At 33.8% G+C, this 16,273-nt stretch overlaps 1 protein-coding gene across 1 annotated transcript; it reads left to right on the top strand.

The window, feature by feature from the left end:
- Positions 1-8,949: 8,949 nt before the first annotated feature.
- On the top strand, positions 8,950-11,429 carry LOC122289549 (tetraspanin-6). Its single transcript, XM_043096670.1, has 3 exons — positions 8,950-9,650; positions 10,430-10,746; positions 11,208-11,429. The coding sequence occupies exons 1-3, from the start codon at positions 9,159-9,161 to the stop codon at positions 11,245-11,247; spliced, it is 849 nt and encodes a 282-aa protein (XP_042952604.1). The 5' UTR covers positions 8,950-9,158; the 3' UTR covers positions 11,248-11,429.
- The last annotated feature ends 4,844 nt before the right edge of the window (positions 11,430-16,273 follow it).

Genomic DNA, 16,273 nt, shown 5'->3' with positions numbered 1-16,273 from the left:
GTTTATCAAGATCATGTAACATCTTATATAAAGTAGAGAGATGGGAATAATTGCAGGAAAAAAAGTTTTAAAAAAATAAAAATAAAGGTTAGTAGGTTGTTGGACATGGAAATAATGGAAAAAAATAAGAAATAAATAAATAAATATATGTCTTCTTCGTATAGTATTTATCTGGAAGGGAGACATATTCCAAGAATTAATAAACTATCTCAAGCCATTATTCGGATATTCTAAATCAAGAAGAATGAACTAAGTGATATGAATTAAATCAAAGCTAAAATACCAAAAGTTGGGATAAGCATACAAGGGTAACAAATGCAATTTGTTTTTTAATTTTCTTTTTTATTCATTGGTTATTATTTACTGAAATAAATGCATGTCATTGCAGAAGACCATCCACGACAGATTTCAGTAGACTATTTGTGACAGACGAGAAAAAAGATAGATAAGAATTCAAAAAGTGACTGAACATATTAATAATAATTATTAATTTCAAGATAATTTATAAAGAGTTTTACTATTTATGATTTTATATATTATATATTATTTTTATTTCTATTAAAATTAATTAAATTTTTCCACACATTATTTATATACTAGTAAAGGATCAACGTGCAATGCACGTTTGCCTAGTTAAAATAATTAGTCATTTAAAAAAATAATAATATTTTTCTTAAAAAATTAATCCTGATAAAAATTTTAATATATAGGAAAGAAAATCTTAATTCTACTATTTTTTTTATAACAATAGTTAAGTGGAGTATAGTAATTACATGTTTGCACATATCAAAATAGAAAAACATTAGTTCAGAATTCAACATAAAGTTTAGGACAAACTTGATTCAAGTTTAATAAAAATATCAGTTTAAAATGTGTTTTTTGTTTTCATCATCATTATAGCTTTGGGCCATGTTATAGGGGACCAATCGAGACTATGTTGAAGTTTTTGTATTGTTGGTTGAATTTTTCTGGGTCTACAACAAGTTAAATAATCTAATATTTTTGTGAAACTTGTGTTGCAATATTCTCAATATATGGTAAATGCTCATGCATAATGAATTTTTAATAGCATCACGTGATTAATAAAGACGTAAAAAATTAATATATAGAAAATTGAAATACTGTAAATCAATATAAGTTTTATTATGCAATGCAATTAGTTTGTTAAGATTTTTACTTTTGAGAATAAGAGTTATTTTCTATGTCAACTATCTTTTATATATGTTGTAGATAAAAATAACATTTCTTATTGAAAAAGTGATAACAAGGGGGTGATGAAATAGACTTTATTTTTTTATTATACACTCAAACAAAATATGACATTATATGTAAATTTAAAACATGGGAAGTGTAAAATAAATTAAAAGGCAAACTAAAATAAATAAAAATGACAATCATAAACATTTAAAAAAAAAAGAATTAAAGCTATCTATTTTTTTCAAAAATTTGAAAGGGAAACCCAACAATATACAAACTCAGCTAAATATATTAATAAAAAAATATACAAATCCAAAAAATAGAATCAATAAGAAAATATATAAATCCAAACCAAAATAAATAAATTTGAAAGACATACAAATCTCAAAGTACCATCAACTCCAAATCAAAAAGTGTATACTCCCTATCAAAAAGTGCATATTCTCTGCAAGAAACAAACCAAAAAATCAGATTCCAGTTATAGGTTATACATGATCAAAACATGATATATATATATATAATTTCCTCTTTCATTTTTTCTTTTATTTGAAAACTTCCACTACGAAAAAAATATTAAATGATTTAACTTTAATATATTGAGAATAGCAGCTAGAATTTGAACTTAAATCCTAAGCAATCTGACCAATCAAAGCTCATACGTAAATTATGTAGAATTATTTCTACGTCTTCTTTTTGATTAATTTGCATAAAGTTACTATGTAAGTATATATGTTAATTTTCCACGTACGTTATCATCATCTCTCGCCTGCAACGGCCACTGGTATATTAAAAATATACTTAGGACATTCAAGCAAACGGATGTTAACCCGTTCGGCCTATTCCGATATGTTTGTATCTTTTCATGGGAACGGAGTTTTGCTTTCTCGTCGTCGTGTCACTTAGCAAACAGCTAGCAAGTAATTAATAATTTAATCCTATGGCCAAACATATCAAAAGTTTGATAGAGAAAATATTAACTCAAAGAAGGTAATAAAATATTTTAGCTGGAGACATCGGCTGACAAATGTCACCCATCACTGCTGTCCCAATCGTCTCGCAGACCTGTATTCTATTGTGGCCTTACGTTCCCTCTCTTGCTCTGGCAGTCACCCTCCTTTGCCAGTTTCAACCTCCAAGTAATCATTCTCTCACTTTGTTGTAGATTCGTTGCTTCTGATTCACTACGTCCTGATGAAATTTCTTTGCTTTGTCGTTCAGCCAAATATTGGTACTCCATAACATACCAGATTCAAGTCGTAGTAAAGCCTTTGAATTTGAGGCTCCCTCGCCTACTGCACGCGAATTCCTTCAATCCCGACAACGCCACTCCAAGCCGCATCACCTTCTTAGCCTGGATTCACCACACAGTAACCTCGGTTGGAGGAGAACCAAATTCAAGAACCACCCTGGTTGGAAGTCCCAGTTGCCGTGAAGCCAACCTCCACAACTCGGCCACAGCCCAGCCCTCTGTCGTCCCGTAGCGTCACTACACCAGTAGTGCACCACCTTAACACCCCTCTACTCAGCCACCGTGTGATAGCCACTATCCAACTCCACGCACGGCAACCACCTGCACGTAGAAACAAACGTATACACCTCTATTTTTGTTGCTCAAAACAAAGCACGGTCAAAGGAAGCAAGACCCCACGTACCTCCATCGTCAGCCACTTTCTCGCTGGAAACGTCCACACGACACGGCCACAAATCGGTTGTGCTATTCACGGGATGAGGAAGTTTTGGTTTTTACCAGCTGATCAATCTCGGCTTTCGTGAGATTGGCGATGAGATCCTTGATTTGGATTCCTATCCTGCCGAATGGATGTAAAAATAGATGCCTTTCAAGTCATTGTCAGTGATTTTGATTCGATACCAAAATGATAGGAGGAAAGGTAAACAACGGAAGGGAGGAGAAAAAATGAAAGGAAAAACCCAGTATCCAAGGCTCTAATTGGTTAGTGAGAAAATGAAATGGTCGAAGCATTCACTGGGGACCCAAGTCACACGGTGAGTTTGAGATTGGCGATGAGACCCTTGATTTGGCATCACATGAGGATTTATTGGCTTCTCTTGGGTCGAACTTCATGGAATCGATGAAGCCAGAGCTGGCGGAGCGACTACGGAGTTGTTCTTGAAATCGGAGACGGAGATCGACGTCTTGAAATCGGAGATGGAGATTGCAATAAACGGACGTGCATAATTAATGTACAGCTTTTTCTTTCACAGAATACGGATAGACGTTTATAATTAAATTTAACTGCGTTAAACATTTATGTTAAAAATACAAATTTTCATTTACAACTTTTATTAAAATAACAATTTCCATTTCATAGCCTCTTTATATATATAAAGATTACATATTTATTAAGAATAAAAAATAAAACATGTATAAAGTTACCCAAAGCGAAGGACATTAATGCGATAATCGCCGATACTGACATTTTCGGAATCACAGAACTTTCCCGCCTTGATAGTACTGGTCAAGTAGTCAAACCGCGAAACGACAAATTGCCTTACGTCGACCACGACACGTGCGGACGCACGCGTATGACTACTTGTCGTTCTCCTGGGGACGCAACCAACCAAACGCGTGCCCGAGTGCTCGCTCAGTTTCACCTTCAAGTGCCTAGCTTGAAAGTCGAAACTGCCAAACTCCACCGCACGCCCCGAATGTGCGCGTGCAATAAATCTAGGGCTGACGTGGCGAATCTTATCCCGGCATCTTTGGCGCCGTCCGTAATACGCGTTTCCTAACTTTCCTTGCAAAAGTTTCACGTATTTCTACTACAAGCCTTCCTTCTTGGGAATTGACATTCAAACCCATAAGTTTGCAATATTATACTCGTGACCCCCAAGCTTTTTAAATGGATAATCGCTAAATTTTCAGGATCAATTGGTGATATAATTAGTGGGTGCCAGTTTTGTAGTTTTTTTTTTTTAATTTTGTTTTTCCTTGACCATATTTCATCATTGTAGTTTTGCATTTGATCATATTGCATCATCACTGTAGGTCGCCTGAGTTTAAATATATATATATATAAAGACTAAATATTGACTGTTTGATGCCGGATATAATAGTAATTATCCGATAAGTTAATTTTAACAAATAATTCACAAAAAACAAATATAAGATATTTAGAGAAAACAATTAGGATATTCAATTTAAAATTGTGAAATTAAAAAAATGTCAAAAATCAACCCTTAAGTTAAGTTGTAATAGTTGAAAATCATCCATACTAAAAAAATAAGTAATCTAGGAAAAAATCTGTCTCAAATAAAATTCAGAATTATTTTATAAACAATAAATGAAATATTATCATAAAAAATAATTAAAAATGAGAATTCAAAAGAAAAAAATAATGGATTTTAGCCTTAAAAAATATGCACATCACGCCTAGCTTGATGACCATGACATGCGAGTCGAAAAGAACTTTATGAATTGGAGTCATATGTACGGTTCTAATATCTGTACATAAAGTTATGATTAAAATATAGAAACGCAATGAAAACTGTCTCAGTTAAGAAAATATCACAATTTTTTATTATCTTTGTGTTGATTTGCCAACTCAAGATATCTTGAAGCGATCAATATGTCATCTAACAATTCAGCATCACTTTATTCGGATCCTCCTGTATCACTGTTAAACATTTATGGTGGGATTGTTTATAGGAAAAAATTATTTTATTTATAAGTTAACGTGTATACACTCTGTCCATTGTAAAATGATTTAAAAGTGGAGTATTTTTTCACATTATTTTATGTAAAAAACTTCTACATAAGTTGTCTATTCAGCGTCTCAATAAGCAAAAGAACATATGCCAATAAACAGACTATCTGCTATGGGTAAAATTAATGCAAATGTTGAACTCACCAAAGGCTCGTTGAAGACTAGGATGAAAGGTAGAAAGAGAAGCGAGAGTTTAATAATGACAAGGCTTTATCACAAATAAAGCTAAACAACAAGATACAAATAAAGATAAGGGACTTGAACAAGGGGAAGAGGTAACAAAGGTAATGATCTGTTTCCTTTAGGCTGTAATCGACTAGGTCCAAGACGATTTTTCAGATGACTTCAATTCATTCATCAGCGAGATTGATGCAAACTCTATTTATAGTAAAATTTATAGATGCAAGCTTTAGTAACGAAACACATAAATTACTGTCTTATGTATTTTCAGTAAATAGTACATCTTGTGCTTTCCAATCTTATGAAATTCTCCAGCGAAAAACTCGTAGGAAGCAAGCCAAAGCTTAATAACAGTGATGATGACGATGAACTTGGTCACGTGTTGTTTATTTTATGTAGAATGTATTTTGTATCTTACATATTTGTTACAGTGGTGATTGATTTTTCAGACTTTTCTCTGAACAGAAATTAGAAGTATTTGTTAGACATAAATTAAAAAAGAGCTGGACTCTGAATATTATGTTAATGTGCTAATCCCAGAAATAAGGAGACAAGAAGTTTTACGTCGAAGCATAGTCTGGCCCTGAATCAGTGGCAATTTGAAAGCAGAAGCAAAGCGGTAGCCATTAAAGAATAAAAGATAAAGGTGGGCTTCTCGAATGCCCAGTTAGTCAAATTCCTTGGGAGCATTTGAAAGGGATGTTAAATTGAAAAAATAAAATAAAATGCTATTGTGTATCTTATTTTATATCATTCACCTTATTTCATTGATGTGATACTTTAATGTTGTCAGGTGAGTTATTAAAAAAATATATATTTAAAAGAAAATAGCATCCGAATATAATTTTTTAATATAATTTTCATTTTAAAACTTGAAAATATTGAATTATTTTATATATTTTATTTAAAAAAATTATAATAATAAAATAGAATGAGATGAGATGAGATGAGAAAACAAACTATGCCTAAATATTTCATATGAAACAATTCAAATTGAGAATATTAAGATTGCGTCTGGTTACTCAACTTCTCTAAACTCATATCATTTAATTATTACAACTTTCTTAACTTCCAATATAAAATATAATAAATAATTTAATTTTTTTAAATTATAAAATAATAATATTAAAAAATAATATTATAATAATATCTTATTTAATTTTTATTTCAATTCAACTCAACTTAACTCAATATTCAAATCGGGCCGTATCATACCAATTAGACGTGGCTTTTTGGATTTTAAAAGAGGATTGAGTTCCTGCAACCATTTGATAACCTTGGCAGTCTCTGTAAGGAAGTGAGGCCCAAAAGCCTGCCCTGTGAAGTAGATGCTGCTCCCCTCATTCTCTGAACAAATGCGATACTGGCCCGCACCATCTCAGATCATCCTTCAACAAGTAAATGACCCAAAACAACAATTAAACTACAACAAGATTAAGACCCATCTCGCGTTACCCATCATTTTTTGGGTCCGACTTTACTTGAAGGACAGCCTCATTGATCAATCGAGGCCGTCCATAAGAAAATTGTGGACGATTAAGATTATCCAATCACTACTGTACAAAACATGTGCCCGTCCGTCTTCCAAGCGTAGGGACTTCGGTGGGATGCTGTGAAAGAGCACTCTTTTCAGCCCGGCCTTTCACAGAGGGCCCACCTCATCGTGGGCTCCATAAGCCACGGAGAAGCACCGTGGCCCACCACTGACTCAAAAAATGAGGGGCCTTGACGAGGGGCCCTCTGCCAGCCTGCCCTGTTCGCGTTTCCTCAGTCATGTAGCCAGAATATCGAGAAAAAAAAGTTCACGTTTATTCCTCTCCCGCGATCTTTAAGGTGATCGGCAGCAACTACCAATGACGAAATTGAACAAAACAGCACCAACCCAATACCTAAACTAAAAAGAATGTACAGAGAAAGACAATGCGCGGTTCCTTAGCAGACACATCGTCATGACTTATCACGATCTTACACTTTTTTGCAGTGGAACGTTTGCCTTAACTTTACATCGATCTATGCTCATCAGGTCATTACATTCCTGAGCTTTCACAAAGTAGTAGTATCCCATGATAAAGGAATTAGAATCCGGTCGTTAATTTCAAATTTTTCATAAGGTTATAGGATCTATGAAAATTACTCCAATGCATCTTAAAATCAGTCCCTTGTCAAAAAGCACAAACTTTAATAAAAAAAGAAGAAGAAGAGAGTAATAAATGCCTTTACCTATTTAGCTTTTATATCTCTTTTGCAATTTTGATGTATAATATTTTATATTAGGAAAGATAAATACTATTCGTAAGCTAGCCCATGCTTGCATGGTTATGATTTATGCCTTTGATAGTACGTGAACTTGCCCTCCTAAGTTATTTTATACTATGAATTTTAGATTTTTGTTTTTAAATAAGTTTTCCTTGAAGAAATTTGGAGCAGTTGGGCCATGATCAACGTATCGATGATTATCATGATAATTTAATTGGTATGTATATATATAAGAGTACTGGTGGAACGATGGTTTGATTCCTTGGAGCTGTTTGGAGACATCAAGTTATACTTTTAAGGTACTCTGCGTGTTCGCACACGCATGCATGTTGTCTCCGTAGGCCGTAATTAGTTGCTAGTGTCTCTTGAATTCTAATTAATGTTAGCTTACAATTCTGTGCAACATTTTTTAGAGTTTCAGACATCGTGAACATCTAGAGGCATGCATGATGACTGGGCCGATCGATCGAGATGTACGACGCAAGAAAATAAATCAACAGCACGAGAGGGTGCAAATTATTAATTAATGGCTTTTCATATCAACGTTAATTTCTAGGCCGGTTGATGGGTTCCTCGTACTGATCTTTGGAAAACTTTAGTATATTGGATTTACATCTGCACCGATCGTTTTAGTTGATTTCACTACATTCATATATAGCTGGTTGGTAAATGGTTCACATATATATATATAGTTTATTTCACTACTTTCATATATATATTATATAGTACTACTTGCAGTGTTATTTCCACGTGTTTAGCAAATAATAGAGGGAAATTAAAATTCTTACAACTACGTGGCGCCTGTGTTTAGGAGGAAAAATGAAAAGCAGAAGTACTAGAAAAAACAGGAAAAGCTACACAGACAAGAAATATATATACATATATATAGACAATTATTAACATGATCAACCACTTGCTATTTATTTTTAGTTCTATATAGATAGTGGAATATTTTCCCATTAAAAAAAAAAACAGGGTCTAGTGGAGCCGTAAAGAGAATCGTATAAAGACAATATTAAACAAAGAATGTGAGAGAGTCAGGATAAGAAGAACTCTATATGTTCCATCTCCATCACCCATGTATAGAGAGTCCGATTGATATGGTTCTGTTTATTCTTCAAAAACAATTCCAAATGGGGCCCATGAAACATAGCTAAGCAATTCAATGAATACCCAACTTGTAATTACCAAAAAGCCAGTTATTCTTATATTCTTTTCTTGCCTTGTAGAATGCACAGCGAATTGAAGCATCTTTCGTAAGCTAAATTCTTATATGCATGTACATGGTTTGAAGCTATCTTAAACTGAAAAATCAACATCATTCAACGGCATATGCCTAGCTTGCACCGAGAGCTAGTTCATTATTTGCTCTAATTCATATATATATTTTTTCCCAATATTTATTAGATGCTAGCTCTAGTGATCATCGATATTCGATACAGAGCATGCAAGCTTATGGTCCGAGTTAGAGACACTCGCACAAGGTTAAGAATGCTATTTTAGTCATTAAGTACTATAACATATATATTTGCTTAGTGACTAAGTATAATATAGTCATATCCATTTTAAAGTATCTGTTCTATGAATAAAGTTTATGAATACCCTAATACGCGGAAAGCAAATAGAGCAAAGCTAAGAGACATTTTGAATTATCAAGATGTGATCAGAATCCAAAACAAATCAAAAGCAATTCCACCCATTTAAAGAGAGAGAAAGCTGAAGAAAAACACAGTACCACACGATAATAAAAGGAAGCGACCAGAGAGATCAGAGATCAGAGAAAGAGAGCTGAAACAGATTATGTATCGGTTTAGCAACACGGTGATCGGCTTCTTGAACCTTTTTACGCTCTTAGCGTCGATACCCATAATTGGGATGGGACTATGGATGGCGAGGAATAGCAAAACCTGCGAAAGTTTCCTCCAGACCCCACTTCTCGTCATAGGTTTCGTTGTCCTCGTTATTTCGCTAGCCGGATTCATTGGGGCATGCTTTCATGTGGCATGGGCACTTTGGGTATACTTGGTGGTCATGTTGTTCATTATTGCAGCCCTAATGGCTTTCACTGTATTCGGGTTCGTGGTGACGAGCCAAGGTGGTGGTATTGCAGTTCCAGGTAGGGTTTATAAGGAGTATCGTCTAGAAGACTACTCGCCGTGGCTGAGGAATAGGATTAAAGATCCTCAGTATTGGATGACCATAAGGAGTTGCATATTGGGTTCCAAGGCTTGTGCAAAGATTGCCACTTGGACACCTCTTGATTATCTGGAGAGGGATATGTCTCCCATACAGGTGATCAACTATCATCAGTTTGCTCTTTTTTCTTCGAGGCTTTTAATTTCTAAATGGCTGTACATGTCATCCGTACGTGGTAGTGTCTTTGATATTTCTTTTTTTGGGGAGACATCATTTTGATTGCAAAGATTTCAACGAGTTCTGAACTTTTCGCTTTGTTTTCAGCTGGCCGTTTTAACGGCAACATTTTTTTTTCTGTCCGATAAATATCTGCATGGGTATGTCCGGTCAATTTGATTCATTAACCAACAATCTCTCTTATTTGAGTTGTTTTGGTTCATTTTTTGTTCAGAAAAAGAATTTTTTTTTTCTGGATTAATTAATCGCTAAATTTTATTAGTTTTTCATTGACAGGAATCCTTATTCTTTCAAGTGTTTTTTTTAAAGATAAGCTCAAGATAATGATTGTTCTTTATTAGCCGGATCTCTGGCCTCTAGTTTGGCTGGTTAGAGAGATCTGTGGGCCCTAATTTAAGTTTTATCATGTACTTACAACCTTAAATTTCTACCTTTTGGCTCCTCTTATATGTAACTAATTATATATATTTCCATTTTCCAGCCTTATTTTACTCTTTTGAAAAAAGAATTATTTTCAAATCACTTTTCATGAGTCTATACTGAAAAAAAAAAAAATACCATTACAAAATTAGCCCCTACTGGTAAATACAAGCATTAGAGCTACATGATATATAATTCTATCTATGTTTAAATCAATTTCAGGGTGCTTGGTGATAAATTAGTTTAGTACGTTAAATTGATCATGATTTTGTATGCAGTCTGGTTGTTGTAAACCACCAACAACATGCAATTACAACATGGCAACGACGATTGCCCAAGACCCTGACTGCTACCGGTGGAACAATGCGCCCAACTTGCTGTGCTACGAGTGCGATTCGTGCAAGGCCGGGGTGCTCGAGGACGTGAGGAGGGATTGGCATAAGCTCTCTGTTCTTAACATTGTCATGCTTGTGTTTCTCATTGGAATATATTCAGTCGGGTGCTGTGCTTTCCAAAACACAAAACGAGCCCAGTCTGATTATCCCTACGGTCAAAACCGTATGACTAAAGTTCGACCCAGATGGGACTACTACTGGTGAGTAAGATACTTCTATTTATTTATTTTTTCCCGCTTTAATACGTTGGTAAGCGACAATCTTGGACCATTCAATCTCAAATTCACAGGGCATTTGTTTTGGTAGTGTAAAAGAAAGAAAATGAAGGGAAAAATGAAAGGGAACGTTGCACAACTTTAAAGCTTATTTGGAACAGTTTACGAGCATGGCTCGTTTGGAACTAGGACGCGTTACAGACCCCAATCCAACCCCCCTCTCCTCTCACCTTTCTCTTTTAATCGCTTTGTTTTTTCATTTTTCGAGTTCCAAAGTCTAAACAGAGCAATGGTCCGGTGGCCCTCAAACTTGGTTCAGGGTATCTCTAAAGGCTTAATTTCCCTTTTCACTTTTAGATTTGCAGGCCCAGTTGAAGCTTTATGATCTCTCTCTCTCTCTCTCTCTCTCTCTCTGTGCTAAGCGTTGCTTTTGGTTTACTTTACAGGTGGAGATGGTTTCAAGACAAAAGAGGACAGCTTTATTAGCTGAAGATGTTGATCTTGTGTTGATCTCTCAGTATCTGTTTGTGTGCTCTAGCAATATTTAAGACGGGACAATTCAGTTTATTTTACAGTGCACGGGCGTTAGAGCTCTCAAGGTCCTCTTTTTATAGACTTCTTTTGCTGCTTTTGAATCCAGATGGGATTTGACTTTATTTCAAAGATCATACCGGTTGCTTTTTTTTTTTCTTTTTTTTCTTTTTTTTTTTTACTTTCACTTTGCCTTTTGACATTGGTGGAGGTTTGCTAAGGATAAAAAGAAAAGAAAAAGAAAGAAGTGAACGTTTTAACACATGGAATTGGTTTTTCATTTTCTTAAGAATATTGTTGGAATATGCAACTTTTTCCCTGTTCAACATTATATTAAAATTAATCAAAATACTATAGACGTCTATAAAGGAATCTCATAAACTATCGTGGCACACAGCGTATTAAGCCACCGAGAGAAGAGAAAGAGAGATCTTGTACTTGCCGAAGAAGTGCAGCAACAGCGATGACGGCATTCCAACAGGGTGAAGGGTGACATTGGCAAGGAGGAGAGAGGCACGGGAAGAAGGGGAGAGAGGAGAAAAAGAGGAAAAAAAAAAGATACACGTGCTATCAGTATGTGAAATTCATTTTGTAGAATCCTTTTATATTTAGGGCGGCACTCTAAAATTAAACCAAAGAAAAGAAGGGAAGGGATAAAAAAATATATCATTAAAATCAGTGTAGTGTATAATATTTTTTGTTTAAAAAAAAAAGTAACGCCAAAGCTGCCAATAAATTAGTCCGAACTCTTATTCCTTAGTCAAATCAAATAGAGAAACGCCAAAAGATTCAATTATACTAATCGTAGTACAACTGATGGGCTGAGGAGCCATAGTTGGAGATCATAGACGTGAAGGATCATTGCAATCAATCGCGCTTTGGACGCATTTGATGAAGACTGTAATTACTCCCCCCGGCCCTTTCTTCGAATCATGATTAATTGATACTATATACATGGTAGGAGACGGACAAAGAGGCAAAAGCTTAGGATTAGAGATTGAGGCTTGATGGGCGGCTTGCTAGTTTCGCATGCTCTTGGAGTACCATCGCATAATATTAATTAAAGTTCATGCACGCGTTAATTAAAGAGAGATGGGATAGGATAACCGATGAGTGACTAGTCTCCCACATTTTTTGGAAATTTATGCCCCTAACCACTACACATGATGATGCAGTACTTCTAAACTCATACTCAACCTCATATCTTCACTATATATTTGGCTTAGCGATTCTATCCCATCCGATCTCTTTAATAATTCTGAATGAGTCAGTCTCCCAATAAATGTGGAAGATCGGCGGCTTCAGATTAATGTCATAGTGGAGTGTAGATGAATAAATGTAGGTTGCTGGTTCTACCATATTCAAAAATTGGTAAATATTGATGTCATAAATCTTAATAATTTGGTATGAAACTATGGTTGATATTTGAGAAATTTTATAATTATATATACTATTTTAAGAATTCTTTGTGCAAAAGGGTAACTTTCATCCCAGCTAGAAAGAGGCTCATATTAAAGCTCCTATATATATATATATATACACACACACATCACAAAATATACATTTGTGGTTAGTTATTTATTACGAAAATGAATATTTTCTATTAAAATGAGTCATTTTTATAGTATATTATTCGTTATACATATATAATGTCAATGCTCTAATTAGTATGGGACTTTTAGGTTAGGTTTTGATACAAGCTGAATGCTTTTAACTCATCTGATCATCTCATTTGATCTCATTTAATTATTTTAATTTTTTCAAATTCTCATAACAATTACAATAAATAATTCAACTTTTTAAAATTTTAAAACAATAATAATATTAAAAAATAATATTTTATTTAACTTTCAACTTTCATTTTAACTCATCTTATTTCAATTCACTATATATCCAAACCTCCTGTGACGCCCCCAAATTCTGTTTGGGATCGGACGGACATTTGAAGCGTCGAGACATGCAACACAAGGTTACCTGCCCCCGTTCATGACATATAAGATGCAATGTTCCTAACATGCATTTAACATTATGCAATATTCACAGCGGATAATTTTTTTCTTTAGCAATACTATGCACCAAATTGAAAATATCTCAAATGCTTAAAACATACTTCATACATAAAGACCCATCGAGTAGATCACAACACTAGTCCAAAATAGTTATGATCCAAAAAGTACTAAAGATGCAACTCGATTGTACAAATAGTAATTTACGTTAACTACTATATTAACATTAACGTCACACCGTCGCTTAGTTAACTGTGTCTAGTTGATCAGCTCCCGATTCTCCTTCAGGTCCTGTAACAAGATCTACCATTCGGGGGGAATGGTAGTTGGGACTACCAAAGTGAGATTTGATTACAAATCTCAGTAAGTTAACAAAAAACTTCCACACAAACTAATGATGCATGCATGACAGTAAAAGCATAAATGCATAATCAAATTCATAAGTAATTAAAGCATAACTTGGCGTAGAACATAGCATAATTGACATAACTTAAATTGAAACATGAACTGAACTTGACTTGACATGAACTTGATCTGAAACTTAATTTAACATGAAAAATACATACTCCATAGTTGTTGTGGCCCCATGTATTCTACGTGTAAATACATACTCCACAGTTATTGTAGCCCCATGTATTCTATACAAACTTGAATTAACATGAAAAATACATACTCCACAGTTGTTGTAGCCCCATGTATTCTACGTGTAAATACATACTCCACAGTTATTGTGGCCCCATGAATTCTACGTGTAAATACATACTCCACAGTTGTTGTGGCCCCATGTATTCTACACAAACTTGACTTAATATGAAAAATACATACTCCACAGTTGTTGTGGCCCCATGTATTCTACGTGTAAATACATACTCCACAGTTGTTGTGGCCCGATGTATTCTACGGAAACTTATTCTTTAATTGCTTAAATACATACTCCACAGTTGTTGTGGCCCCATGTATTCTACGTGTCACAATTGCTGTGTCTCACGTAATGTATGCGTTACAATTGTTGTGACCCCATACATAAGTAATTAAGATGAAACGTGATTGGAATACGAAATGACTAAAGCCCTGACGTAACATAACGTAACTTGAATATAACTTGAAATACATGACCAACTTGAGATAGAAATATTTCGTAACATTGCATAATATATAATAGACAACATATTTAACATGGCATACTTGCAATAGTGAATATTACATGACTTGACATACATGTAATAGATGACATACTTAGCATGACGTACTTGTAAGGTACAGTAATACATGACAGAATATATTATGTAACAGATAAAAATTGACGACAGAATAAATTCTGTATAATAGACAATTACGTGATAACTTGGCATGACATGACATATATGATAACACATATATATACACTGTAGTTCCTTTACTTAGCACATATACACAGTAGACTGCTAGTAAGTTAAAAACTAACTTACCTCGATCTTTGCGTTTCTTATAAAACTTCAAGTGCGACCACGAGGAACTGTAATTAGTGATTCTAAAAGTTAGAACTAAATCACTAAATATTTGAAATATGAAAAATACTAACTTAAAGAGTAAAATTTTCACTTTACTCTCTACATGTGGAAAAATGACCGTTTTACTCATAACTTAAGGATTTTGCATATTAACTCCAAAAGTTTTTAAAATTTACATTCCTCATGTAAATTTTGTCCAACTTAAATATCAATTCAGAAAAATTTAAAACAAAACACAACTATGAAGAACACACTATGGCCGAAACATCCATAGGCCATTTCCCCTGATTTTTGTTGCAATTCCTTCCAACTTCAAAACTCATGCTTAAACCAAAATTTTGCAACAAACATCTTCCAATCCTAAGTTCAAAACCATACTTAAAACATCCATTTAGAAAAAAGCTAATAATTAACACCAAACTTTTTTGTAAAAAGATCCAAGCACTTGAATCACAAGTTTTGACCTTAAATCAAAACATCTCCAAGAATTTCAAAAATCAAATCTTACTTCTAACATATTCATAATATCATCCTAACATCAACCATGGTTTAAATCATCAAACTAAAGTCACCAAAATCACAAAATAACATTTGGAGTTTTTGGTTTTACACTTAGTCCAAAAACAAAAACTTTTTCCTCAACTAGTTTTGATAAATCTCTTGATCTATGACTTATAAATATATGTTCTTCAAACCAAACCATCACATGGTTTAAAAAGATGTCCTAAAATATATATAAGATGCTTAGGATTCTCCAATAAAATTATCAAAGTCATTAGAATAGGTTTAGACCACCAAAAAGTTAAACTTTCTCAAAATAGAAACTGTTTTTCCTCTTCCAGTTTCTAAGTTTCTAAATTTAAGAAAATATTTCATCAAAACCTTTAATCATGCAAAAATCTTCAACTAATAATCATATATACATGTTAACAATACTCCGTAAAAATTTCGGACCAATATCTATCCATTAGCTTGGTCAAAAACTCCAAACTATAACATATTCTCCAGTTTATCTCCCAGAATGACCTTTTTATATTTTATACAATATTTGACTGACCAAATGATCTTCAAATGGGACAAATAAGATATCCACGTAAACTAGACTAAAAAATGAACAACTTATATGAATGAGACTTTATGATAAAATATTTACAAAAGCTTCAAAATGGGTGTGCAAAAGACCTCCTAAAAGCTGTCCGAGAGAGAGCGTTTGATATTCTTTTAATGGAAAGTGTAAATGAAGATAATTTCGTGGGGAGAGGTAGTTGGAGATACTTATGGATGAGATATGGAAGAGATGAGGCTGGAGTTGAAAGTTGAGTGTAGTTTTCTCCTACCCAAAATATCTATAAAAGATTATCTCATAATATTCTATTCAATAGTATCTACAAAAAATCAACTTAAGATATTTTTATCTAATAATATCTATAAAAATCAACTCAAAATATTTTTACCCAATAATATTCATGAAAATTACCTCAAGAT

The sequence above is a fragment of the Carya illinoinensis genome, chromosome 1, assembly GCF_018687715.1.
Source record: "Carya illinoinensis cultivar Pawnee chromosome 1, C.illinoinensisPawnee_v1, whole genome shotgun sequence".
Taxonomy (NCBI): Eukaryota; Viridiplantae; Streptophyta; class Magnoliopsida; order Fagales; family Juglandaceae; genus Carya; species Carya illinoinensis.
Note: the sequence above shows the minus strand (reverse complement) of the source record. Positions and strands in the feature narration are given on the sequence as shown.

Bases quoted from the DNA above. Each gene is read 5' to 3' on its own strand.
- LOC122289549 (XM_043096670.1), top strand. From the start codon at position 9,159: ATGTATCGGTTTAGCAACACGGTGATCGGCTTCTTGAACCTTTTTACG. The intron at 9,651-10,429 runs GTGATCAACTAT...TTTTGTATGCAG, and splicing joins GGGATATGTCTCCCATACAG to TCTGGTTGTTGTAAACCACC. The intron at 10,747-11,207 runs GTGAGTAAGATA...TTTACTTTACAG, and splicing joins CCCAGATGGGACTACTACTG to GTGGAGATGGTTTCAAGACA.